This window comes from Equus asinus, chromosome 20 (genome assembly GCF_041296235.1).
Source record: "Equus asinus isolate D_3611 breed Donkey chromosome 20, EquAss-T2T_v2, whole genome shotgun sequence".
Taxonomy (NCBI): Eukaryota; Metazoa; Chordata; class Mammalia; order Perissodactyla; family Equidae; genus Equus; species Equus asinus.
Genome location: NC_091809.1, coordinates 84642623 through 84669408, shown reverse-complemented (window position 1 = coordinate 84669408; position 26786 = coordinate 84642623). Strand labels below are relative to the sequence as shown.

The 26786-nt window shown below is 54.3% G+C and overlaps 1 protein-coding gene across 10 annotated transcripts; it reads left to right on the top strand.

Moving 5' to 3' along the window:
- Positions 1-689: 689 nt before the first annotated feature.
- On the top strand, positions 690-25176 carry P2RY6 (pyrimidinergic receptor P2Y6). 10 transcript variants are annotated; one of them, XM_070490747.1, is made up of 4 exons: positions 692-1074; positions 22469-22533; positions 23116-23174; positions 23842-25176. In XM_070490747.1, exon 4 carries the CDS (start codon positions 23876-23878, stop codon positions 24860-24862), a length of 987 nt encoding a protein of 328 aa, XP_070346848.1. In that variant the 5' UTR covers positions 692-1074; positions 22469-22533; positions 23116-23174; positions 23842-23875; the 3' UTR covers positions 24863-25176. The 10 variants fall into 10 exon arrangements, with proteins under 10 accessions (XP_044608220.1, XP_070346848.1, XP_070346846.1 ...); XM_070490750.1 differs by lacking the exon at positions 692-1074 and adding an exon at positions 20233-20435; XM_070490745.1 differs by lacking the exon at positions 22469-22533 and having other exon boundaries at positions 22982-23174.
- The last annotated feature ends 1610 nt before the right edge of the window (positions 25177-26786 follow it).

Sequence of the window (26786 nt, the reverse complement as noted above, 5' to 3'; positions counted from 1 at the left end):
AATCCAGACGGTGTCTGTCCAGCCCGTCTGCGTCTGCGACGGCAGCCCCCGGATCTCTGCCCCTCCCATCCCTTGCTCTCTGTAGCTCTTCTTAAGAAATGACCTGCTCTGTTTACTCATTAACTAAAATAAACTATTCTTCCTGCTAGAATGCAGCTGCTACCAGGGCAAGGACTTTGTGCTCTCAAGGGCCTTGAACGTTACCTGCACAGAGTAGGTACCCAGCGAGGACTTGTGAAAGAGGGAGGAAGGGGAGGAAGACTTCTCTTACCGATGGGGAGGGGCTGGCTGAGGCCCACCATTGGCCGGAGGCAGAGCCCCCCTGGCTGCCTTCTCCTCATGGAGCCCAAGCTCAAGGAGGATTGAGCTGGAGAAGGGGATGGCAGCCCAGGCTCAGCCTCTTCCCCCCAAATCACCCTCAATCTGAAGAGCCCTCCTCAGTCCCATGGAGAGGCGGTGGCATCTGGACCCATGGAGCCAGAGCCACAGACAGCAGAGCTCAGGGTCTCAGCCTCACTTAATGGACCTTCCAGGCACTGCTGAGAAAAGTAGGTTAATTGTCCCCCGTGGCAGCAATGAGCAGGGCCAGGACTCTCTCCAGATTTGAGAAAGGCCAGGAGAGGGCTGGGGGTGGGTAGAGAGGAGGAGGAGAAAAACGGTTACTGATGGGTGTCTGCCCTGTGCCAAGCCCTGGTCCTTAAATGTTATCTCATGGAATCTTCCCAACAGCCCTCAGGGCTAAATGGACACCCATCCTGAGGGTGAGCACACTCAGAGGGCGAAGGGACCGCGCCCAGCTGGGGAGGCTGCGGCAGCCTTGGTGTTAGGGAGTTGGGCTCGAATGTCCTGGGGATTTGGGTCTCAGCGCTGCGACCTGTGGGTTCTGTGCTGCGGCGAGTTACTTCCCTTCCTTGGATTTCTTGGTTTCCTCATCTGCTGCCTCCAGGGACTTCTATGAGACATGCACGTGACTATTTGTGGCACAGGAACTGACTAGCAGTGGGGGCTGCTCTGGGAGTCAGAATTTGCTCCATGCTTCGTGGAGGGAACAACGTGGAGCTCGCTGACTCCTGGGTGAGTGTTCTGCGTCAACGCCCTGAGGGTGCTGAGCCCCCTACCTCCACTCGTAGCTTCTCACACAGTCCACTTGTAGCCACTGCGGCTCGTCACAGGCTGGAGAGGGAGCGGGGGCAGCCTTGGGAGGTCCTCCTCCCTTCCTCGGCCTGGTTGTGCCTGTAGCCTGGAGGCTGTGCAGCATGGAGGGCGGAGGAGATGGAGACATGGGGACTGGGCTGGGCTATGGCGGAGGAGTGGAATAGTGGAGGCAGGATTGGGAGCTCCAATGGCCTGGGTTTCAGTCCGGAGTGGCACAGGACACTTTCCCTCTGGGCCTCAATTTCTTACTCTGTAAAATGGGGTAACGATGACCTCCCTCTGAGTATTTGAAAACTATTAAGTGTTGTATGCTGGCAAGGTCCCTCGGGGAGGAGGCTGGGCCCTGTGCCTCAGAGCCCCCCAGGAGCCTGGGGTGGGGAGGGGCCCGGAAGGACTAGGTGACCAGATGGAGTCCACAGAGGAGGCCCTTGGCTGCGGGCACTCTTGCCTCTGCCATCCCAGCTAAATCTCAAGACAGCCTAGAGCTGACTGCCTGTGACCCATGGGAAAGTGAGTCCGTAGTCCGGGTGTGACTTGCTAAAGTGGAGTGAAGCGCGGTGGATGGGTGTATCGCAGGGAGTTGGGTTAAAAGTTTTCTGGGGTTTCTGTTGCCATTCAACCCCCACTGACACCACCACGGGGCAAAAAACCGAGACAGCACAGCCGTGGGATGGGCCCTGGTCTCTTGAAGATGTCTGCCAGCTCTAGAATGGGTCCTAAGGCGATGCGGGACAGTCTCTCCACCCCTCGGCATCAAATGAGATGATAAATGAGAAGGTTCTTTGCAAACTACAAAGTGCTGTGCCTCCAATGGTGTGTCTGCACGTGTGTGCAAGCTCTCAGGTGTGTGTGCATGAGTGAGAATGTGCAGTTTGTGAGTGTGTGTGCACATTCCCCCGGCCTGGCTGGGTGGGGTAAGTCTGCCCTGCCCACGGCTCCCTGTCTGGCTGGGGCTTTTCTCCTCTAAACTTCTCACAACCTTTTTTCGTGTTTCCTCTCTGTTTCTTAGTTTACCAGAAAGGGAGCGGGCCGTGATCCCTCCGGAAACTTAGCAATTGTCTCTGAGCCTGCCGACCCCTGTCCCCTCCCGCCCGCCCTCGCCTCATCCTGTGGCTGTCCCTGGAGGCCTGGCCCCTGGCGTTCCCAGCGTGGCCAGGTCTGCAGGCTGGCAGCTTGCCTGGCCCTCTGTGCGGCCCACTTGCCACCCGCTTTTCCCTCCAAGGCTCTGCACTGGCTGCCTTCACGTCATTGTCCCATTGACTCTTCAGAACATCCTGGCGCTCCCCAGAGATGCTCTTATTATTCCCATTTTACGGGCAAGGAAATGCAGGCTCAGTGAGCAGAAATGGCTTCCCCAGAGTTACCCAACCAACTAGTGGCAGTGCTGAGGTTTCAAGTCCTACCTAACTCCAAAAACTTTATTCTTTTTTTTTTTTTTAAGATTGGCCCTCAGCTAACGTCTGTTGCCAATCTTCTTTTTTGTCTCCCTTCTTCTCCCCAAAGCCCCCCAGTACATAACTGTATATTCCAGTTGTAGGTCCTTCTGGTTATGCTATTTGGGATGCCGCCTCAGCGTGGCCTGATGAGCGGTGCCATTGTCTGAGCCCAGGATCCGAACCGGTGAAACCCTGGGCCTCCGAAGCAGAGCGCGTGAACTTAACCACTTGGCCACAGTGCTGGCCCCACCAAAAACTTTATTCTTAATGGTTGTGGCCTACCTAGTGGGTGTTTGCTGGCTGGTTGGCTGAATGAATAAATGAATGAAAGAACAAATGAATAAATCACTCGGTCAGTATTGAGCTGAAGGAGAAGGTGAGGCGATCATAACAATGGCCATCATTTATTGAGCACCTCCTATGTGCTAAGGGCTTCAAGTGCAGCCAAGGTTATTGTCATCCCCATATTGCAGTTGAGGAGGCTGAGTCAGAGAAGTTACAGCATCTTGTCCAGGGTGGGACCTGAGACCCTAATTTGTCCTCCCTAGAGGAGGGGTGAGTTGGTTGAGCCTGGTGGCATGTGTGTACTGCAGCAGACACCAGCCAGGACTCTCAGGAAGCTGTGTCTGTGGGGCCCTATCCAAAGACACCCGACCCCTACCCCTCCTGTCCTGGGGCCATTTCCCCATTTGTCTCTGAACTGGGTTTATGTTTCAGTCTGGGGTGGGGATCTGCTGGCCCAGCTCAGACTCTTCCTCTCTGATTGTTGGCATATCTAGCAAGGGCCAATGGCCTGGCCTGGGTATGTTCAGGTGTCCTCCTGTTCCCCCTGGCCTGGGCTCAGCCCTGTCGTTAGCAGCTCCCATGGGAGGGCAGGCCTGTGCAAGATACAGTCGTGGGTCTGTAGAGTTGGCCTGGTCTGGGTCAGTGGCGTCTGTGCGTAGCCCTGTGCCAGATGCCGGGGATCCCGGGGTAAGTACACCCGGCCTTCTGCTTAGTACTCATGGGCTGGGTGCTGAGGCCTGGATGGCTTAAGTCTGTAGCAGTGGGGGCAGAGCCTGGCACCCTGACTCCTGTGCAGCACTTGTTTTCGTGGCCTGGGGCAGAGCAGGGCTGTTCTGTGGCCCCGGGAGTGGGCTGACCCGTGGTGTCAGCTCGAAGGAATGACATTGTCCTTATCAAGCCAGTGGGGTGAGAACCAGCCACTCAGGTCAGCCCAAAGTTCCCCAAGTGCTTTCTCTTGGGGGGTGGCAGTCTGCACAGGGAAAAGCAGTCAGAGGTTGCTACCAGAGCTGGGTTTGAATCCAGGCACCAGCATTTGCTGGCTGTGTGATCTCAGACGAGTTATTCAACTTCCTGGAATCTCCGTTTCCCACTTGTAAAATGGACTAACAGAACCTCCCTGACCAGCTCGAGGAGAGGACAAAATAAGATAATGCATATGACATTGCTTGTAGGTTCTTCGGAAGTTTTAGTTCACGTCCTTCCTCACGCTGAGAGCCCTTCATCTGAGGGAAAAGATATTCCTTTAGGCAGCTGCTGGTCTGATGGTTGAGGAAGGCGACAAGACGTTAGAATGAACCCTACGGATTCACGCACACTCGACATTGTCATGCACTGTCTCATTTCTCATGTCACAAAGGGCAAATAGGGACGCAGAGAGGCTGATGTTTGAGGCAGCATGAAATGCCTCTGTTGTGAAAAGCTGCTGGAATAAAGCAGACAATAGATTAAAATCTAAACGGTCCGCAGCCTGGGTCTCCTCACCAAGCTGGAAAGCTCCCTGGCAGACGCCCAGACTCAACGAGATTCACTGAGGACCTGCTTTGTGCCCGGCCCACCTCATAGCTGTGTTATAGATTTATCTTTACAATAACAGCAACGACCACGAAAGGTTAATACTGCCATCACCCATGTTTAGTAAGTGGGGAAGCTGAGACTCAGAGTGTTACATAACTTGCTCAAGGTCAGACAGCTAATAGAGCAGAGCAGGGATTCAAACCCAGGACGGTCTGGCCCTGAAACCCAGGGCTCTCCCACTGCTTGGGCTACTTGTTCCACAAAAGATGTCAGCCCTCAGATCAGAAATGCGTAAAATAAAATGGTAAAACATGAATAACAACATAAAAAAGGAATAATTAGGGAAATGTAAATCAAAATTGCAATGTAGGGGGCCAGCCCTGTGGCCGAGTGGTTAAGTTCGCATGCTCCCGCTTTGGCGGCTCAGGGTTTCGCCGGTTCGGATCCTGGGCGCGGACATGGCACCGCTCATCAGGCCATGCTGAGGCAGCGTCCCACATGCCACAACTAGAAGAACCCACAACTAAAATATACAACTATGTGCTGGGCGGACTTGGGGAGAAGAAAAAGGAGAAGAAAAAACAAAGGTTGGCAACAGTTATTAGTTCAGGTGCCAATCTTGGGGAAAAGAAAATCGCAATGTAATACCACTTTACGCCCACTAGGATGGCTCTAATGATGGGGGATAACAAGCGTTGGCGAGGGTGTGGAGAGACTGGAACCTTCATCCATTGCTGGTGGCAATGTAAAATGGTGCAGCCGTTTTGGAAAACAGTTTGGCGGTTCCTCAAAAAGTTAAACCTAGAGTTTCCATATGACCCGGCAGTTCCACTCTTAGGTATTGAAAGCATAACCAAGAAATTGAAAGCATACATCCACAGAAAAACTTGTACACAAACATTCATAGCAGTGCCATTCATAATAGCCGAGAAGTGAAAACAACTCAAATGTCCATCAACTGATGAACAGATAAAAAAACATGGCATATCCATACAATGGAATATTATTAAGCCTTAAAAATCAAATTCTGATCCATGCTACAAAATGCACGGAGCTTGGAGACATTATGCTAAGTGAAATAAGCCAGAAACAAAACGGCACATATTATAGATTCCATTTATATGAAATATCCAGAATAGGCAAATCCACAGATACAGAAAGTAGATAAGTAGTTCCCGCGGCATGGAGGGAGAGAGGAATGAGGAGTGACTGCTAATGGATACAGGGTTTCTTTTGTGGTAGAAAGAAATGTTCTAAAATTAGATAGTGGTGATGGTTGCACAATCTTGTAAATATACTAAAAACCACTGAATTGTACTCTTTGAAAGGATGAATTTTGTGGTAGGTGAATTACATCTTAATTAAAAACAAAACAAAACAGAAGAAGGAATATACAAATTACACAGACTAACATTGATCCTAATGTAGAGGAACAGAGAAACTTGACTACGAGCTTCCTGGCAGCTGGAGCAAAAAGGGAGAAGCCGCCTCCCAGAGGAGGAGAGTGCCAGTTCCCTTAAGGAAACTGGCTCTTCAGGGGCTTAGCTCTAGGGCAAGATTCCCACTAGCCTGAGCTGGCTGACTTTCATAATGAATTGTCAAATACACAAGTTTCCTATATCTCCCACCTGAGATTCTGATGCAAGTAGTACGAAAGCCTGTGAAAGGGCTGGGATGTCACCACACCCACAAGCTCACAAGTTAGCCTCCTACAGCTTCATGGATGCCAGCAGAAGACATAAGACCCCTGGGGAGAGACAAAGAACTTTCTGCACAGCAGTAGTAGTAGGCAAAATATCAGTATTAGCACTGCCTCCTCAAGTCCCAGCCCCCAAGGCTATGCAAAGAAGGCCAGATCATACCTGCACACACCATGGGTTATATTACAAGAAAGGGACCTGGACTTGAGGCAACTGGAGTCTTTTATAACAGGCAGTGGGCCTGCCAGACCCCTGCCCCAGGGGAAGAAATCATCTTTGTGAGACTAGACAGTCAGCAAACCTGCCTTTTGCTCCGGAGGGCGACACTATCACTATCTTTCAAAGCAGTTTGCTGTGCAGATATCCCTGAAAAGATGATCTGGAACAAGGGCGGTCTGTGTGTGCTCGCAAGACACACAGAAATCTAGACACGAATGGAGAATTATGTCCTGACACATAGATGTAATGATCAGGGCTGTTTTTGTTTGTTTTTTATTGTGGTGAAATATACATAACATAAAATGATCTGTTTTTACTCACAACACTTCTGACACCGAATGTGTGGGTTTTTTTCTTCCTGACACCAACCAAGTCTGACACCACCTCTGAGAGTAAGCACAGACCCCAGAGGTTAAGGGCTCAGTCTCGCCAGCCTGCCTCCCCAATGCAGGTGCCAGTCACAAGCCCCAGGCCTCCTGTTCTTCCAACCGACTGGCTATAAATTGGGACTTCCCATGACGCCCTCCTCAAGTTCGATAATTTGCTAGAAAGGCTCACAGAACTCAGGAAAGCACTTTTTTGGGGTGGTTTTTTTTTTTTACTATTACTAGATTATTATAAAGGGTATAACTCAGGAAGAGCCAGATGGAGGAGATGCACAGGGCAAGGGATGGGGGAAGGGGCGAGGAGCTTCCATGCCCTCTCTGGGTGCACCATCCTCCCAGCACCTCCATGTGTTCACCAACCCGGAAGCTCTCCGAGCCCTGTTGGTCAGGGTTTTATGGAGGCTTCATTACGTAGGCATGACTGATTATGACCATTGGAGACTGAGCTCAAGCCCCAGCCCCCTCTCCTCCCTGGAGGTCAGGGGGTGGGCCTGAAAGTTCCAAGCTTCTAGTCAAGGTTGTTCTTTCTGGCAACCAGCCTCCATCCTAAAGTCATCTAGGGGCCTGCTAAGAGTCAACTCATTAAAACAAAAGATGCTCCTGTCACTCAGGAAGCTCCAGGGGATTTGGGAACCAGCGGCAAAGACAAAATGCATATCTCTTACACCATACATAAAAATTACCATTTTAATCCTTTCCGAGTGTACAGTTCAGTGGCATTAAGTACATTCACATTGTCGTGCAACCATCACCACTTTCCATCTCCAGAACCTTTTTGCCATCCCAGACTGAAGCTGTGTCCCATTAAACAGTGACTCCCCGTTTCTCCCTCCCCTGCCCCGATAACCCCTGTTCTACTTTCTGTCTCTATGAATTTGACTATTCTAGGTACCTCACAGAAGTAGAGTCATACAGTCTTTCTCCTTTTGAGACTGGCTTCCTTCACTTAGCATGTTGTCAAGGTTCATCCATGTTGCAGTGTGTGTTAGAATTTGCTTCCTTTTTAAGGCTGAATAATATTCCATTGTGTGTATGTACCACATTTTGTTTATCCATTCATCCGTTGATGGCCATTTAAGTTGTTTCTACCTTTTGACTATTGTGAATAATGCTGCTATGAACACTAGTGTATAAATATCTGTTTGAGTCCTTGCTTTCAATTCTTTTCACCTACAAGTGAAATATTACTGGATTTTATGGTAATTCTATGTTTATTTTTTGGAGGAACTGCCATATTGTTTTTCACAGCAGCTGCAGCATTTTACATTCCCACCAGCAGTGCACAAGCGTTCTCATAACTCCACAACCTCACCAACACTTGCTTCCTGGTTTTTTGATAATAGCTATCCCACTGCTGTGAGGTGGTATCTCATTGTGGTTTTGATTTGCATTTCCCTAATGATTAGAGATGTTGAGCATCTTTTCATGTGCTTATTGGCCATTTGGATATCTTTGGAGAAATGTCTATTTAAGTCTTTTGCCAGTTTTTGAATTGGGTTATTTGGGGGGTTTTTTGTTGAAATGTGGGAGTTCTTCATATGTTCTGGATATTAATCCCTTATCAAATATGTGATTTGCAAATAGTTTCTCCCATTCTGTGGGTTGCCTTTTCACTCAGTTGATAGTGTCCTTTGATGCACAAAAGTTTTAAATTTTAATTAAATCTAATTTCTCTATTTTTTCTTTTGTTATCTGTGTCATATCGGTCAGGACTGATTTGATTGCAAGTGACAAATGTAACTAATTTAGGCAAGAAGATATTAGTTAATGTAAAGAAAAAGTTGAAGATAGACCTACATCAGACATGGCTGGATGCAGCAGTTACAACGATGCCATCAGCACACACTCTTTTTGTACCCTTTCTCGTGACTTTCTACTGGCTTCCTACATTCTCATCCAAGTTCTTTTATGGCCCTCATAGCTAATAATCCTGGAGGAAAAGGGAGAGAAACTTTCTTGCTGGTTTCACCAAAATTCCTGGAGCAAGCTCTGATTGGTCCCCCCTGAACCAATCACTGGCAAGAGGTCTGGATGGATGCTCTGACTGATCAGCTCTGGGTCAGGTGTCCACCTCGAATGAACAAGATTACCGTAGAATGAGGGAGGGGACTCCCCATAGCGAGAGATGCTTGATAGGCAAACATTCCTCCTCAGAAGGGGTCTGGGACTCTGAGGGACATTTGGGGTCAGAGGCTCTCCTTGAAAGGACATCCCTCATCTCAGACTTCCCGTGGGGGGCCCTGGGAGAAGTAGAGGGAATCCATTTAGTTGGTCCATGAAGACTTCCTGGAAGAGGCAGCATTTATGGAGCCCTGTGACTAGTGGGAGAGTGAACCCAGGCGAGCCGGGTCCCAGGCAGGTTGGGCAGAGCAATGGAGGGAATGGATTTCTCTGCCACCTGAGAGCGTCCCCACACCAGCCCTAGTGTATCATAGGAGCTGAGAATGTGGAGTCTGGAATATAGTCCAGGAGCCATTCCTTCTACCTGTGCCACCTTGGGCAAGTCGGGTCACCTCTCTGTGCCTTGGTTTCCCCACTTGAGGTATAAAATGGAGATGACACCAGTCTTATCTCACAGGGTCATTATGGGGATTAAATGGAATAATATATATCTGGTACACAGTAAGGGCTCAAAATCATATCATTGTTGGTCTTTGTTTGGGCCTCTTTTCCAACCACATTTGCTAGTACACTGACATCTCCAGCTATGCTCACCATCCTTCAGTGTGCCTTATCCCTCTGCCCTTGCTGTTCCCTCTGCCTGAAATGCTCTTTGCCTCCATGTACACTTGGCCATTTCGTTGCTGCCTCCTCCATGGAGCCTTCCCTGACTGCCGATCCCTCCCTCCCTGCCTGAGCTTCCACAGGACTCTGGAGCACTGATGTCTGCCTTGGATTAGGGGTCTTCATGTCCCTTGTCTACACTGAGCTCCAGATGGCAGGACCTGGGTCTCCTCACAGAGGAAGTCTGCCAGCTGCAGATGTGGGGAGATGGTGATCCAGGGAAGGAAACGGCACTGAGCCAGTGACAAAGGAGAGCACAGCTGGTCCCAGGAACTGAAACTGGCTCAGGGCCTGCTGGTGGCGTGCAAGGAGCAGGAGTGAGTGATGAGAATAGAGAAGGCAGCTGCTGGGTTTGCCTGTATCCTCAGGCACTGGGAAGCCATAAAACACTTAGGCAGGGATTTCTGCTGAGCAAAGCATCCCCTCTGGCTGCAGAAATGGGATGAATTGGCTGGGGAGATGGGAGACAGAGAGCACGAAGTGGCTGCAGTCTAGGTTGAGTCAGAGACCACAGGATGAGAGAAGGGGAACAGTCTGACAGATATAAGGATGGAGAAGAAACAGGGCTTGGTGATTGATTTAAAGTGGGGCCTCAGCTTTGCCACCAGGAAAATGGCAATGAGTAGGCCCTGCCCCCCTGGCCTCTGCAGGTCAGACTGGAGGAGAGCAGGCACCTGGCACCATAACTGTATCTCCCATGCAGTCCCATGTGCTCCCCCCCGTCCATCTCCATCCTGGGTAGGGTCCAGGTCAAGCACAAGGCCAGACACTGAGGGGCTGGGTCTCATCTGCAAGCTCCAGGGACCAGAGCCAGGCCTCCCCACCAAAGCCACCTTGGGAAAGCTCACCGTGGGACTGAGGACAGGGGCACAGCCTGGCTGAGCTGTGCTGATGAGATCATCCAGCTCCCTGAGACAGGGTGGGGTCTGGGTTGTTTGGCCGGAGAAGAGACCAGACCAGACCCACAGCTCCCTGGAGCAGATGGCACATGGTTCCTTCCTGTTTTGTCCTCCTCAGCCATGGCTTGCAGAGACACAGGCTGGTATGGAAGGGGAGCGCGCCCTGGGAATGGTGCTCAGCACAGGGGCTGGGCCAGGGCCAGACACTGGTGCCATCGGAGCTCCACCCCTCACCAGCTGATCCTCAGGAATCATGAGTCGAGCTGCCCAATGGCAGGGCCAGGACTAGGACCCAGATATTCTGTCTCCCACCCCTGACAGCCATCCCAAGGCCCAGGGAGATGTGTTTATCCCAGGAGCTGAATGCTTCTCTTCTCTGGGCATCAGTTTCCTCAGCTGCAAAATGAGTGTGAAGAAGGAGAAGAGAGAGCTCAGGAAGCCCTAAGGTCTTCCATCCACCACTGAAGTGGGGATGGCCCACATGGGCCTGGCAGTTGGAGTGAGTCCTTCTGGACCCCTCAAGGCCCCATCTACCAAATCCATGCCCTTGCTTCCCCGGAGAGGAGAGCCAGACTGGAGCAGCAGGCTTGGGAAAGGGGTACAGGGGTGGGAGGCACCCCATCGACTCACTACAGGGGTATCGGTTGTCCTCTTGCCTGCTCTGGGCCTCGGATTCCCGTCTGTGACCTGAGGACTGGAGTAGGGCCTCTCTGAGACCCACCCCTCCCACCCCGACACCATCTGTCTTTCTAGCACTCCGACTGTCCGGGCTTGTGGAAGGGTGTGTAGAAGAGAGGCAGGGGACTGCTGTGGGCCTGGCATTCAAGGCCTCTGATTTGGCCCTACTACCAGTGGGCCCTGGAGCCTCTCTGTCTGAGGGCCAGGGGCCCACTTCAGGCCCTATTGTCTCTGACCTGAGCTCTAACCATATCCAATCAATGCTCCATCCAGCAGAGCAAGGAACTTCCTAAATCTCAAATTTGATCACACTTCTGCCCTGCTTTACAAACCAGCAGGGCTCCTTGGCTGGCACCCACAATGCAGAGGTCAAATTTGGAGCCTGGCATTTGAGGCCTGTCGGGACCCGGCTCTGATGACCCCTCAGCCTCGCCTCCTGCAAACACAAACACTTGCTGACACCCCATGCCCTCACAGCTCTGGCAGGTCGTCTGCAGGGAACACCCTCCCTTCCTTGTCCACACTCCACCGCCTCCAGGGAGCCTTCCTTGATACCCCAAGCAAGGATAGAGGCCTCCTCTGTCTTCCCAGAGACCCCTTCATCTGTCTTTCCCACCAGCTGGGCCTCCTCAAGGACAGGGACCAGAGCCCAATGAAATCCTTGCACATTGTAAGGCTCCCTGCAAATGCATGTCAAATGAATGAATGAATGAGTGAGTGAATAAGCAAAGGCTACAAGTGCGGCCACTTCTCAGCTGGTCTGTGATAAAATTATGAGCAATGATAGAAGCCCACTGAGTGAACACCTGCTTCCACCAGATACTGGGTTAGGTGTTCTAGATCTGTTGCTTCATTTGAGCCCCAACAGTGCTGCGGGGTGGGTGTTATTATCTCTATTTTATAGTTAAGAACACTGAGGCTCAGAGAGGTTAAGTCACTGCTCCTAAGCTGCAGAGCCAGGACAGAAACCAGGTCTGCCAGGTGCAAACTCTGCAGAGGGAACAGTGATGGGTGGCAGAGGGGTGTGGATGCCAGGAATGGGCATTTGGATCTAACTGACCTGGACCCTACCTGGGGGTAAGGATGAGTTGGGGGGAGTGTATGGGACTAAATGGGAGAATTAGGATTAACGGGGCTGGAAGAACTCTGGGTTTTCCGGGGAGCTCTGGGGAGAGACCCATTCTGGAGTGGACCCTCATATTGTGTATGACCAGAGGTGATGCCAGGGGGCAGCTTGGGGAGTTGTGCCCCCTACCCTCACCTGCTGCGTGATCCACAGCCCCTCCTGTTCTGTAATACAATCGATGTTTTCTCATACCTACATCGTGAGCTATGCAAAGGTATCAGTTCCCTCATCTACACCCTCCAGAATCCCCCAGTCCCCACCTAAATAGATGTTCTGGAGGTGCCACTGCCCTCCCTGAGTCCCACCTCACCTTCCTGGCAGAGTCCAGGCCCTTTCCTGGAAGCCACAGAGGCGGTTCCCCTCCCCCAGCCTTGCAGCAGCCTCAGCAGTGCGGGGGTGGGGAGGGGTGCAGGGAAGGCATGTCAAACAGAAATCACCTCCGAGTGGCCTGTTTTTTCCCCAAGGCCTGTTATGTCAGGGTCACTGCTGAGATTTCCTTGCGATGGAGCTCAGCCGGTCACTTGCTCCCATGGTCCCATCTCACCAGCCTCATCTAGAAAGACAGGGTGCCCACTGCTCTTCCCTGAGCTGGGCCCAAGGGCTCCCTGTGCTGCCAGGGGCTAGACTGTAGGAGTGTGAGAAATGGGGCCAGGGAGGGAGGAAGTGGAGGCAGAGCAATAGGACTCTTCCAGAAGCTTGACAGTGAAGGGAGGAAGAACCACAGTTGGAGAGGAGGTTTTGCTAAGATGGGAGAGGTGAGGATGAGAGTGCTGTGGGCTGAGGGAGGGGAAGGAGCCAGCAAAGCGGGGTTGGGGCAGTGGCGGGGGGTGGGGGGTGCGGGTATCAGCACAGGAGGAGGTGGCCTGGGGTCCAGGTGGCCTGTGGGGGAATGAGGAGAGAGGGGAAGACAGGGTTTATTGAGGTGGCCAGGAAGTTGAAGGAGGCCCCTCTGAAGGACTCTCTGTTCTGAGGGAGGAGTTGGGGGTCATGGGGGTTGACGGTGTAGGGCTGACAAGAAAGATCAGGCAAAGGCTTAGGAAGAGAGGGGAGAGAGGCTGCTCCAGCACAGGCAGAAGGTTGGGGACCCAGCCAAGTGGGGCAGCGACCGGGTCTCTGGGGCTCTAGTGCCCTTGGCTGAGTCACACCCTTCAGCCACGCTCAGCTCCGCAGTGCAGGACAGAGCAGTCTGGTGGTGCTGGAATGAATGAAGGATATGAACACACTAGCTGTGTTCACAGGAATCCTGGGTCCTGGGGTGGAGGTCCAGGCTGGCAAGGGAAAGGAAAGAGGGAAGGAAGATGCTGGCCCAGGGTGCTGGGGACCTCCAAATCAGAGGTCCCGGTGTAGAGGGAGTGGTGGTGTGCAGGCTGGGAGGCTGGGCGGCTCTGGGAGGAGGGCAGCATGGAGCAGTGTAGGGGGATGCGGGAGATGCAGATCTGCGAGGCGAGAGGGCCAGGGAAGACCTCAGAAAGGACAGGAGGGAGCAGCAGGCAGCCCAGGCCACCAGGCCACATCCTGTTCACCCTTCTCAGCCGAGACATTCACAGCTTGAATCTCACCCACAGCCAGATAGAGGCAGCCTCCCGGGGGGCTTTTGGGGGATCTCTCTCAGCTCCTGATGCCCAGTAAACACATATGGTAAGTGCAAACTGCAGCTTAGATGCACACATAGCCTCAAGGGGAGTCCCCTAAGCCCCTAGTCAGGTTTCTGCCCCCAAGCCCTCTTTGTGTAGACATTCTTCAGCCACCCCTAGAATTTCATCCATCTGTCCATCCATCCATCCATTCATTCATTCAACAAATATTTATTGAGTACCTACTATGTGCCAGGTGCTGTCGGAGGCACTGGAGGTGCAGTAGTGAATAAAACATGAAACTCTGCCCTGGTGGAGTTCGTGTTCTTGTGCGAGAGATGAACACTAGCAGACAAATAAATAAATAGTGTTAAGAGATGAGAAATGCTAGGGAGAAACACAACAAAGCAGGAGAGTAGGAAGCACGTGTGTCAGGGGTGGGAGGTGGCGATTTTAGCTAGAGTGGTGGGGGAAGGCCTCCTTGAGAAGGTGCCATTTGAGTGACTGCCTGAAGGAGGTGAGGTCTGTCCTGTGTTCACACACACTGAACACACAACAATGCGCTCCACGGCAGGAGCCTCCTGTGTCACTGTTGACCTCCCGCACGACACTCTGAGCCAGGCAGAACCCCTGACTTTGCTCTCCTCCTCCCAGGCCTGGAGCTTGGGGGCAGCCAAGCTCTGTGACCCCAGAGGCAGGCCAGACTGGGGAAGGGAAGCAGTGACTAGGAGCAAATGTCAGGGCTTGGTGCGACAAAGCACATCTCCAGTGAGCTTTCTTAAGGAGGAAAGCAGTGGCCTGGGAGAGAAGGAGTGAGCTCCCTGTCATGGGGAGTGTGCAAGCAGGGGGCAGACAAGCCCTGTCAAAGCGACTTCAGGGAGCCTCCTTCTCTGAGCGGTAGGGGAGAGCTCTGGGTCAGAGGCTTCTAAGCCTCTTTGGCCCTGAGGATCCAGAACTCAGAGCCCTGTCACTGACTGCTGGGCTCTGGGGTCCATTTGGGTGTCTTGTCTCTACCAGGTGGGCTCAGGTGCTGGGAATGGTCAAAGCAGGACCAAGACAGGGGGCTGCCTTTCATGGGAGGTGAGGGGTTCTCTGAGGCTTCCTTCATACCCAAACCTTGTTTGTGAGAGCTGTAGTCAAATTGCCTACCTTTGGGGCTTCATTGTCTGTCTGTGAAACGGGCAGGACCATAACCCACAAAAAACACTCAAGCAGGGTTGGCGATCTGTCCTTTCTGAGGAGTCAGAGGCCGGGGGACCCAGGCAGGCTCAGAGGTGCTATTCCTGCAGCCATTGCCTTCCCCCAACAAGTCTCCGTCGTCGGCCAAGACAAAGATTATAAAAATTTTTATTGAGCCAGGCAGCACCAAGGACAGAGCCCTGTGGCTCATCTTTGCAGACTGGGTCCATTCAGTTGACATTTCCTGGTGCCTCTTGGAAGCTGGAGCCTGTGCTGGTCTCTGAGGCCCCAAAGGCAAAGCGGACCTTGTCCCCAATTCCTAACAAAGTTAGAGAAGGGAAGGAGTCTGGCTGACACTGGCCCTTGGGCTGGTCTTCTTTTCTGCCCTGACTTCCCACCCCTGTTTCTTTGTCCTGCCTCAGGCCGGTTGGCATGGTGGATTTACAGTGCCCTTGGGCAAGTTCCTTTGTGTGGCCTCAGTTTTCCCATAGGGAAATGTCACCTCTCTTCCTGAGCACAGACTTTATCATGAGCCAGATCTGCGTTCTAGTCCTGGCTCACCACTGACTCACTGGGTCACCTCGGGCAAATCGCCAGTCTTCTCGAAGCCTTTCCTCGTCTGTAAAATGGGGCTAATACAACCCACTCCACAGGCTGTTGTCAGCGCAAAGGAGATCCTACAGCAAAAGCACGTAGCTCATTGCGGGGCACCTGCTGAGTAGCCAAGAAACTGTCGCAGTGAAGGAGCTCAGGGAAATGAGGCTCAGGGAGGTGAAGTGACCTCCCCAGGGCCACCCAGCAAGTGGAAGATGAATCTAGCACTGGAACCTGGGTCCCAGCTTTCCAGAGTCCTGCCCAGGAGCTCCCAAGAGGACACACGGGTTACTTTGGGAGCTGATGGAGGAGGTCTCCTCATGGGAAATGAATTGGGGCCTTCCCTGGCTGCCCTTGTGGGGGTCAGACTCAACCTGACAATCCCTCAGTCCCCACCCGCCCCTCTGCTGGTGGTCTCCAGGTACATGGCCAGTCCCAGCCTCTCCTGCAGGGATGTTAGGGTTCCGGGGCCAAAGCTGTGAACACGGGCTGTGGAGAGAGGAGAGGAGAGGCCTGGGCGTGCAGGACTACAGGCAGGACTCCTGATTTCAAGTGACAGAATCCTAGGTCAAATGGACTGAGGCGGGAAGGGAATTTATCAGCTCACACCGCAAGAAAGTCCAGTGGGAGGTAAAGCTTTAGGCACAGCTGGATCCAGGCACTCAACGGTGTTCTCAGGAACCTGTGTGTTCCCATCTCTCAACTCTGCCATCCTTTGGCTTTATTTAGCACAGTCTCCCTGCTAGTGGTAGTATCTGCAGTGCCTTGGACAGTGGCTGCACATAGTTCACCTGGCTCCAGCAGCTCAGGCTCACTTCACACCAGCTTTGCAAACCCAGCGAGAACCCATCTCCTTCCCAGTGTTCCGGCCAAAGCTCCAGCATTGACTCTGAGCACCCCATGAAGGTTGCCCAGCCACCCCTGAGGCAGTGATGAGGCCTGAGGAGCCCACTCTTCCCCATTGGCAGGCCCAGGTCACAGGCCCACCACTCCCAGATCCTCAAGACTCCAGGAGAGGAAGGAGGGCACCCCCCAAAGGGAAAACAGGAGGCGGGGCCATCATCAGGAGACGGGGGCTGGGAGCTGGGCAGGAAGAAACTACAGGGGAGCAGAACAATGACTGTCTGCAGGGCAGGCCAGACAGCTGGACCTGGACCATCTCTTCCCAGCAGACTGGAGCCTGGTTATCTGGAGGATGGGCGGGTCCTGAAGTCACCAGAGAAGGCTGCCAGCCGACAGCACTCCTTGCAGCTAACCAGTAGGTTCTTTTCTAAAGGGAGATCCAAGTGGCACACCTCCACAGGGAGATTTAAAAGAAGAAATGGGACAGCCTGGGGGTCCAGGCAAGGAAGAGAGACCCTCCCACACCAGCTCCAGGGGAAGAGCGTTTTTTGGAAGGTGCTGGGATCTCCCAGAGCCCTGGTGGGAGGTGCTGCGGCCCCGCGAGCATAGACTTGGAAAGCCGAGCCGCGCAGACTCCCCCTCTGCTGTCCCGGCCGCCCCGTTGCTACTGCTCTCTGGGCCCCTGTGCTCTCTCCCCCAGTTCCTGAGCCCCGAGGCTGCCCTGTGACCTCACAGACCTGTGCCCACCAGGGCCACTGTGGCCTCCGACCTCTTCATTTACGTTCCTAAGATAGAGCCTCTTGTGGACTTTGCCAGGCCTCAGCCTCCTCCCCTGTGAAGTGGAGATGGTCACTGGGCAGAGTGAATGAGACACGGCCCGCACAGGATTTCTGCACAGTGCTTCGTGCACCGTCAATGCCCAATAAAAACCTCTGTCCAGGCTCCGATGGGGATTATGTGGCTCAGTGAAGGGTTGCAGGGGCCTGGGGCACGGGAGAGGTGAGGAGACGCAAGTTCCCTCTTTGCTCGGGCCCGTAGAGGCCGGGGAGAAACTAAAAGAAGCAGCCTCTACCCCCGAATTCGCTCCCCCCCCCCCCCCCCCCCCGGGCTACAGCTTCCCCTTCCTCGCACTCCGAATAGCTGTTTCAGTTCCAGGTTCGATTCCTGTTGAGCAGGAGGGAAGAAGGGGAAGTGGGAAAAGAGAAGAGAAATCAGGTCCCCTGCCCTCCCTGTGCCTCCCTCCTGCCAGGTTGGCCTGCTTCTGTGGGCAGCCTGATCCCACAGGTGAGACCAAATCTCCTCCAGGAGGGTTGGCTCTGCCCCCTGCCTGCTGTCCTCTGGGGGCCAGGGAGGCACTGGCATCAGGAACCTGGCCTCAGGCTGGCCCGAGGTGGGCTCCGGGACACCCCTGTGCCCCAGGTTAGATGCTGCCTGGGATCAGGATGGGTTTGTGACTGGAGCACAGAAGGTGTAAGGACTCTGTAAGGTAGGCACCATGACTAGCCCTGTTTATGGGGAGGAGACTCAGGCTCAGAGAGGTACATGGCTCACCCCAGGTCACACAGCAAGTTGGTGATGGATCCCAGCCTGTTTGACTCCTCAGGGGAAGGAAGCTGGGTCTTGACCCTGTCATCCTGTAACCGTGCTGTTAAGCTCACAGGCCAGGGGCCAGCAAGGGGGTTTCCAGGCCTTGTTTCCCAGCAGGCAGGCAGGCCAGCCAAGGTTGAAAAGCTTCTTCCCACATCCAGCCTGGTCTGGGCTGGTTCCTGGCTTGCTGGCAGGTGGTGACTCAGGCTTCCAGCTCCTGCCTCTGGCCGTGAGGCCTCCTCATCCCTTCCAGATATGAGGGGCTCGGGGCAGGGGTGGGTATGGGCTGGGGGAGCTGCGGAGTCATCTAAAGGGGTGACCTGAGACCATAGGGTCCAGGCAGCCCAAGGACCTTCAACCCTTGTCAGTTCTTCCTTACATCTAAACTGAATTGCTTCTGCTACAGGCATAAACAGACTCCATGTTTCATCACCTGAATTGAAAAAAGGAAACCGGCAGAAGTTGTCCGCTCGTGGGGTGAGGGACTTCCGTTTTTATGCTGATGGTGTACCTGGAGTGGAGATGGGCAGTGGATGTCTGGTGACAGGGCAACACTCCTGGGCCTCTACTTCAGACAGATAGGGCTCAGTATGGGCCCTGTCACCCTGCCAGCGCTCCCAGTGTCTCCTGGGAGCCACATTGACCAGGCGAGGATCTGAGAACAAAGGTTGGAGCTTATCTGGGGATGATGCATATGAGAGAGGCTGGTGGAGTGGGTCAGGAGGAACAGAGGCTGAGAACCCGTTCCTGGGGTTGCTCAGCACCGGTCCCAGAGGGGAGGCCTCTGCAGGGAGGCTGCCCGGCCTGACGGTGCGAGGCTGGCCATCCTGGGCAGTGTGCTGGTGCCATCTCATGGCCAAAGGCTGTCAGTGCCAGGAAGAAGCGCTCCCTGGGAATTCCCCGGCTTGAGCATCTAGGCATGCATTTGGGGGTAACAAGGGTAGAACGAGGGGGTCATAGAGTCAGACAGATCATGCTGAAATGCCACCTGGCTGACACCCCCAGGAAGCCCTTGGAGCTGCTCCCATTGTTGGGACAGACACCCTGGTGGAGGTGACCAGAGGAGGTCATTCTGGGAACCCAACAGAGGCCTGGCTGCTGGACTGAAGGACAGGCCTCTTTGCCCTCCTGGGGCCCAGCACAGCTCAACTCAGACCAGAAGGTCCACTCTCACAGCTGGTACAAGCGACCTCCTGGCACAAACCTGAATAAGCAGTAGGTGCTCAATCCATGCACAAGGGACCACGTGTTTACCAGCAGTTAAAACCTGAATTTTCTCAGTTTGGTCCAAACTTTTGGCCCCGACTTGCTTGCCTGTAAAATGGGTTTGGGGGTGAGGCCTTACAGGGTAAAAAGGGTCCTTCTTCCCTCCAGCAGTTCATGCTCACAACAAGCTGGTGGCCAGTATGATCACATTCTACCAAAGGAGCTCAGAGAGGGGAAGGGGCTCGTCCAGAGTCACACAGTGAGTGGTGGCCAAGGCAGAACAGGAAGCTGGGCCTCCACTCCCAGGGCAGTGTTCCTTCCCCGCACCCCCTGCCCCCCGCCCTCGTTGCCTCAGCTGCTCCAAATCAAAACCCACCTCCTCCAGGTCACCCTCCCAAATGCTGCCTCCACACTGGAGCTGGCCTTCTAGGGACAGTGAGGAGCTGCAGCTCCTCCTCTGGGCGTCCTAACAACTCTGAGTGTGCTTTGGTGGTGAGGAGGGGCCGGTGGAGGGTTTGGCACAGGCAGGGAGAGTCTCACCCAGGTGAGTTCTCAGAGATGTCACATCTATGCCCACAACCCATGCCCGTCACTCCCAGTGAGCTCTTGGCCTGCCATGTGGAGGGGGACAGTGACTGCTAAGTGGGGGAATGTGGGAGGATCTGATGGCATATAGTAGATGCTCAAGAAAAGCATGAGGAGAGAAGGAAGAGAGGGAAGGAGGGAGGGAGAAGGTGGTTGAATATGCGAACACATCACACGGAGGATGGACATGTCGACGGATGACTCTTGAACGAATGAAGAAAGGAGGAGTGGGTGACTGGGAAGATGGCCCTGGGTGTTACAGCTAGAGGAGACCCATTTGACAGATGACAAGACTGAGAGAGGGCTGCGGAGAAAGAAAGCTGCTGGATCTGTGGGGCTGGCCTTTGACCAGCAGCCTCTGGTCGGAGTCTCTCTCCACCCCCTCACTACCCTCTTTCCTCAGCTGGGGTTGGAGAGGGTTCCAGGAAGACCTTTCCTCCACCTCCTTGCTCCTTTAGGCTCAGTTTCCGCCAGGCCTCGGTGTTGGGGGTGGCAGGGAAGGGGTGGCCCCCGCAGGGGCTATTTCAGTCAGTGACGGCCCTGCCGGGAAAGAGGAAGCTGCCCAGCCCGTGGGAGTGTTGCAGCCTGGGCTGAGGGCAGGAGGGTGGGGAGCCCGGTGTCTGGCTTCCCCTTGCCCCTACACACGTGGTGCTACCAAGGCGCTTTGGGGACAGGAGGCTGCATGTGAGTATTGGTGCATCTGGGGCCATGGGCCAGTGGGGGGTGGGGTGGGGGGTCTGGACACAAGGTAGTGTGACTTTGGGCAGGCAGGCTGGATCCAGCACTGACCTAAAGGAAGTCCACAGGGTCGGGGGGCCCAGAGGAAGGGCCTCTGCCCAGATGGGGAATCAGAAAGGGAAGAAGCAAGATGGGGTCTGGAGCTTGATGGACACTTAGGGTTTTGATGAGTGGAGATGGCTGAATGGCACTTTGTGTGAAGGGAACAGCAAAGATGAGGAGGCCAAGTCTGCCTCTCTGGCTGTGAATGGCTATGTGGCAGTCTTGCTGTTTGGGGACAGTGTAGCAAGAGAGGTCAGGGCAGATTGGAGGGACCTGGGGTACTTCAGATGAGCCTGGAGGGCTCGGCAGGGAGCTCGAATGTCAGGGCAGGGGTTTGAGCTTTTCCCCAAAGGGCAGAGGGACACAGGGAAGGATGTAGACAGAGCCACCTGTGAGAAAGCCCCCCACCACGGGCAGAATAGCTGGAGGCCAAGGAGAGGCTGGGGTCTGAGCTGGTCCAGATGTGAGCGCTGGAGGGAGTCAATGTCAGCTGCTGCACGGAGGCAGCGGGGGCCAAGCTAGCCCTCCCTCGGGACCAGGTCCTGCCAGGAACTGGGAGAACAGCTCACCCCTCCGAGGTCCTCAGAAGGCAGAGTGGATGAGGGAGCCAGGGTGACGGCCAGGCCTGCCTTTTCTGGAGTAGATCTGAAGGTGGGCCCTGATCCCCTTGTGCAGCCCCTGCCTCCTTCCAAGAGGACCAGTCTCACCAGGGAGTGGAGTCTCCAGTCACTTGAGGCAGAGGGCTCTCTCCTGGGGTGGTGTCTGAGGGCGACAGGCTTCCCAGAAGAGAGTTCGGGGGCACAGCACCGTCCCTTTTACCCGACTCCTCCCCTCACCATTCCCCTCTGTCCTAGCAGCCTGCTCTCCTCTCAGCCCCTGCCTGCTCTGCCTTCCTCCCACCTGGGACACCCCCGGGGTCCTCACCTCTCTCCACCCAGGGAAATCCTCCTCAACCATCAGAGTCTTGCTCCATCCTTCATCCTCCTTGAGAAGTTTCTTCTATCTTATGGCTCATACCCGTCTCCCCACTCAGACTAGCATATGTGTGTGTGTATATATGTATGAGTACATCTGTGTACGTATGTACCCATCTACATCCACACCCGTATCCTGTGTCATGCATCCAGCAGGCAGCAAGTACCCATTAAATGCCTGGCATGTGAAAACAAGAGAATGAATGAATGCATGAATGGAAGAACAGCACGAACAAGTGAATGAAGAGATGAGAAAAGGAACTTTCTCTTGCCTGTACTACTTTTGGCTTTCTGGCTACAATGGGGAACCGCCCTGCGTCCTCCTCTGGCCTGCCCGCCCCCATCATGCCTAGCTGGTGAGCTGGCCTCCAGCACTCCCAGCAATGGGCCAAAGCCCCGCAAAGAACCTTTGACAACTAAAGGCGATGCAGGGGTGGGGATGAGGGGGGCGGGGGGGGGGGGCGGGGAGGCAGACTAGAGAATCCAAACACCATCATTTTGCAGTTGCCCAGAATCTGGGTAAAGCATTTTCATCAAAATCCAATTTTAAGTTGGGAGAAATCAGTTTGGGGAGTTCTGCTTTGCTCTACTATAACTTTTTAAACTCTTATAACTTTACTTAGCAGGTATATTGACATTAAGAACAGCCAACACTTGCCCTGTGCCGAGCACTGATCCTCACAACAATCCTGTGAGGCAGGGACTATGTTACCCCATTTTATAGGTGGGGAAACTGAGGCACGGAGGTGCAGTAACGAGCCTAAGCCACACAGCTTACATGTGGCAGAGCTGGGATTTGAAACTGGGCATCTGGACCAGAGCCCATATACGCGGCCTCAACCCTCTATCTCCCTCATTGCATTTGCAGGACTTCATATTTTTTCTGGGCCTCAGTTTCTTGCATCTGTAAAATGGGGACAGGGGGAGCATTTGACTCGCTATCTCAAAGGCTCTGCCTTACAGGTCCATCGGCTTTAAGTTGTGAATTCTCTCTGGACCCCAGTGAATGTGGAAATGCCAGTTTGGAGGTGAGCGTCAAGAAGTCAGATTTATCCTTTAAGGCATTTGTGCTGCTGACTCCCCGCAAAACTCAGCCCAAAGTGATGAGTGGAAGGACAAGGTGTAGGATGCAATGGCATGGCATTGCATTTATTAAGCACCTACTGCATGTCAGGCCTATGATGCATTTTACTGATGAGGACACAGGCCCAGAAAAGGCAAGTGACATGCCCTGGTTTGAACAGCATGGAAGAAGGGGAGCCAGGATTTGAACCAGGCCTGCCTAGCTCTGAAGCTGGGCTTGTAACCTCTACGTTCCATGTCTGTGGGCTACACTAGGTTTCAGGCGACTGGATTCTAGTTCTAGCTCTGCCTCTAACTCACTGAGTAACACTGAGCGATCAATGCCCCGCACTGCGTCTGGATTTCTCTCTCACAGCTGTTGTCAGGCCTGGTCCCTCGGCCATTTCCTTCCAGGAGGCTGTTTTCACTCTAGCCACCAGAGGGCGCTGTGGCTTCAGTGGCTTTTGCCTAACCAGCCTCTGCAGCCTCAAGAAAAGAGGAAGGAGGCTCAGAGAACTCCTGAATCACCTCCTTCCCCCATTTGACAGATAGGAAGACTGCAGCCAAAAGGACCATGGCTTTGGAAGGCGGAGTCCAGGCTGAGGAGGTGGGTGCTGTCCTTGGTCAGCTCACGGTGTGTGGACATTTTGTTCCTGTTGATCCGTTCAGTTACCAGGGCCCTCTCTGCCCTGGACCCCGGGTTGTCAGACACAGTGAGGCACCAGGCCTGCCACTTCCCCTCATGAGGCTCCTGGTCTGTGGGGAGGGACAGACTGGCAGGTCCACATGACCACAATCTCCAAACTCCAGAGAGCCCGAGGGAAGCTCTGCACGGAGTGATTTAGTGCCTCTGACCTCATGACATCCTAAGGGGGTGTATTATTCCCCCATTTTCAGATGGGGAAACTGAGATTCAGAGAAGGTATATCACTCGCCCAAAGTCACATAGTCAGGAAGTAGCAGAGTTGGGATTCAAACCAGCCCATCAATCTCTACTTACAGAGGAGACATTTGACTAAGGTTTTGAAGGATGAATAGAAGTTCACCAAGAAGGCTAGTGGGAAATGAATATTATAGAAAGAAAGTGAATTGATTTCTCCCAAGCTTGAGCTTTATTGTATTTTAGGTTTCCTTGCAGTGAGGGCTGTCTGGGGCCTCCTTGAAGTGGTATCAGAAATAGTTCAGGTGGGAAGATCAAGGGGCAGAGAGGGGACAGGGGCCTACCAGGTGGGCAGTGAGTCTGGTCACTGACAGGCTATGTGTTGCTTCCTCAGCCTCTCTGGACATAGGAAGCCCGGTCAGGCAGCCATGGAGTGGAACAACGGCACAAGCCCAGCTCCGGGCTCACCGCCCACCACCTGCGTCTACCGAGAGAACTTCAAGCGACTGCTGCTGCCACCTGTGTACTCAGTGGTGCTGGCGGCCGGCCTGCCGCTGAACGCCTGTGTCATTGCCCAGATTTGCATGTCCCGTCGGGCCCTGACCCGCACAGCCGTGTACACACTGAACCTGGCCCTGGCTGACCTGCTGTATGCCTGCTCCCTGCCCCTGCTCATCTACAACTACGCCCACAGTGACCACTGGCCCTTTGGTGACCTCGCCTGCCGCCTCGTCCGTTTCCTCTTCTACGCCAACCTGCACGGCAGCATCCTCTTCCTCACGTGCATCAGCTTCCAGCGCTACCTGGGCATCTGCCACCCTCTGGCCACCTGGCACAAGCATGGGGGCCGCCGGGCCGCCTGGCTAGTGTGTGGGGCTGTGTGGCTGGCCGTGATGATCCAGTGCTTGCCCACAGCCCTCTTTGCTGCCACAGGCATCCAACGCAACCGCACCGTCTGCTACGACCTGAGCCCGCCCGCCCTGGCCACCTGCTACCTGCCCTATGGCATAGCCCTCACGGTCATCGGCTTCCTGCTGCCCTTTGCCTCCCTGCTGGCCTGCTACTGTCGCCTGGCCCACCGTCTGTGCCGCCAGGATGGCCCGGCAGAGCCCGTGGCCCGGGAGCGGCGTGGCAAGGCCGCCCGCATGGCTGTGGTGGTGACAGCCGTCTTCGCCATCAGTTTCCTGCCTTTCCATGTCACCAAGACAGCCTACCTGGCGGTGCGCTCTACACCTGGCATCCCCTGCCCCATTCTGGAGGCCTTTGCAGCCGCCTACAAAGTCACGCGGCCCTTTGCCAGTGCCAACAGCGTGCTGGATCCCATCCTCTTCTACTTCACCCAGAAGAAGTTCCGCCAGCGGCCACACGAGCTGCTACAGAAACTCACAGCCAAGTGGCAGCGGCGGGGTCGCTGAGCCCAGCGGGGCAGGATACCTGGGACCTGGGCAGCCGTCATGTTTGACATTGTGGCTGGGGTACCAGAAGCCCCACCAACCCCAAACTATGCAGAGAATTAGAGCTTAGCTCAGGGGGGCAGGGATTGAGGTCCCCCAGAGACCCCAAAATTTCACCAACAATTATTTATTGAGACGTTTCTCTGGACCAGGCCCTGTGGGCACAGAGAGAGACAGGCCTGGGCCTAGCTCTCCAGAAGGTCCCAGTCGGCCATGGAGAGTTGGGGAAGCCACGTTAAGCTGCTCACAAAAATACAGTGTGACATGTACTGTCATTGAGGAGTATGCTACATGCTTTGGAGTCACCAATGAAGGAAGTGAGGGAAGATGGGAGAGGGAAGTGAGAGCTTCTGGGAAGGGGCATTTGAGGTGGGTTTTGAGGGATCAATATGAGCTCTCGAGGGTGTGATGTTCCATTCACTCAGCAAACTTTTAGTGACTCCTTGTGCTTGGGCCTGGGTTGGTTCTGGGGCCCCAGAAGAACCAGCCCCAGACCTGCCCCATACAGGCTCCCAACTACTGTAGGTACAGACACTGACACAGTGATGTCAGGGCTGTGACAGAGGGAAGCATGGATGGGGGGGAAGGGTGCCCAGAGGATGCCCATGACCCAGTCCAAGAAGTCAGGGAAGCCCTCTTTGAGGAGGAAACATCTGAACCAGATGTTGACAGCTGAGTGGTAGCTCCACAAACAGAAGTGGGGAGCACTTTCATGCAGCCTGGACCAGCTCTGTGCTAGGCTGTGCCCTGTGGCAGATAGGCAGAGAGCTGGGATGGAGGGCACGTGGCCTCATGTGTGTGAAAGCTGAGAAAATAAGGGCTGTCCCGTGGCCACCCTCCAGACAATGGCAAGAACGGGCCAGATGCTTCAGGCTGTGGGGGCTCATCAGAGGGAGAAATCAGGGAGCACTTCTTAGAAGAGGTGGGGCTGGAGCTGGGGAGGAATCCAAAGGGCAGAGAGGAGGAGGTTGCTCCTGGTGGAAGGCACTGTGTGTACAAAACCTAGAGAGGCGATGCTCTGAGCCTGGCTGTAAAGCACAGTGAGTTTCAATTAAGCCCCAGGGGTTGGGTAGGTGAAGGGGGTCACAAGAAACGAAGCTGAGTGGGAGCGGAGCATTCAATGCCCGGAAGAGCTCCAGACCCCACCTCTCCACCACCTACCTCTTCAAACAGGCCTATTTTAGGCTCAGGGTGTCCACGGTGCCTGGGACACCTCTGCCAGGCCCCCCAAGTGAGGGGGAATAGCCCTTCAACATTGCTTCATTCTTAAAGGAGAAGTCAGCAGCTTGAGGAGACACAGGGCCACCCCCAGGGCCACCAGGAGGTCTCTCCGTGGAGGTCTTGTGGCCAGGAGCCTGCAGACTGGCCTCATGACAGACTGCTCCTGCTGGGTTCCACCGCTGCGGGCTCAGGGCCGTCGTTCGGGCCTGTGGGTCCCTGGAAGGCTGCCTGGAGGCCATCTCATATGGGGGCATCTCAGACACGGGCCTGAGCCTTACAATCCTTGGAAAGGCATCTTCCCTGAGGCGCCCCCAAGGAGGCAGCACGGGGGAATCATAGCATGCAAGTCCTCTTCCCCTGCTTTCCTGGGCGCCTCTCCTTTCAGCTGCCTCTGCAGCTCCTCTTCCTCTCTGCTGTTTTCCCTCAGCTCCCCCTACCCCACTCCCGCCCCCCTGCCCCGCGCCCCCTCACTTCTCCTGCAGGCCTTATTCCCTCCTCCCTCCCAGGTCTCAGTTTTCCTCCTGCAGAACAATCTGGTCTGCCCTTGGCTGTTGATACACCACACAGACCCCTGCAGGACAGAACCGGCCACAGCAAAGAGTCTTCCTTCTTAGAAGGTAGAAGGGGGAGAGGGAAGGGCAGAGGGACGGGGCAGGGAGGGAGA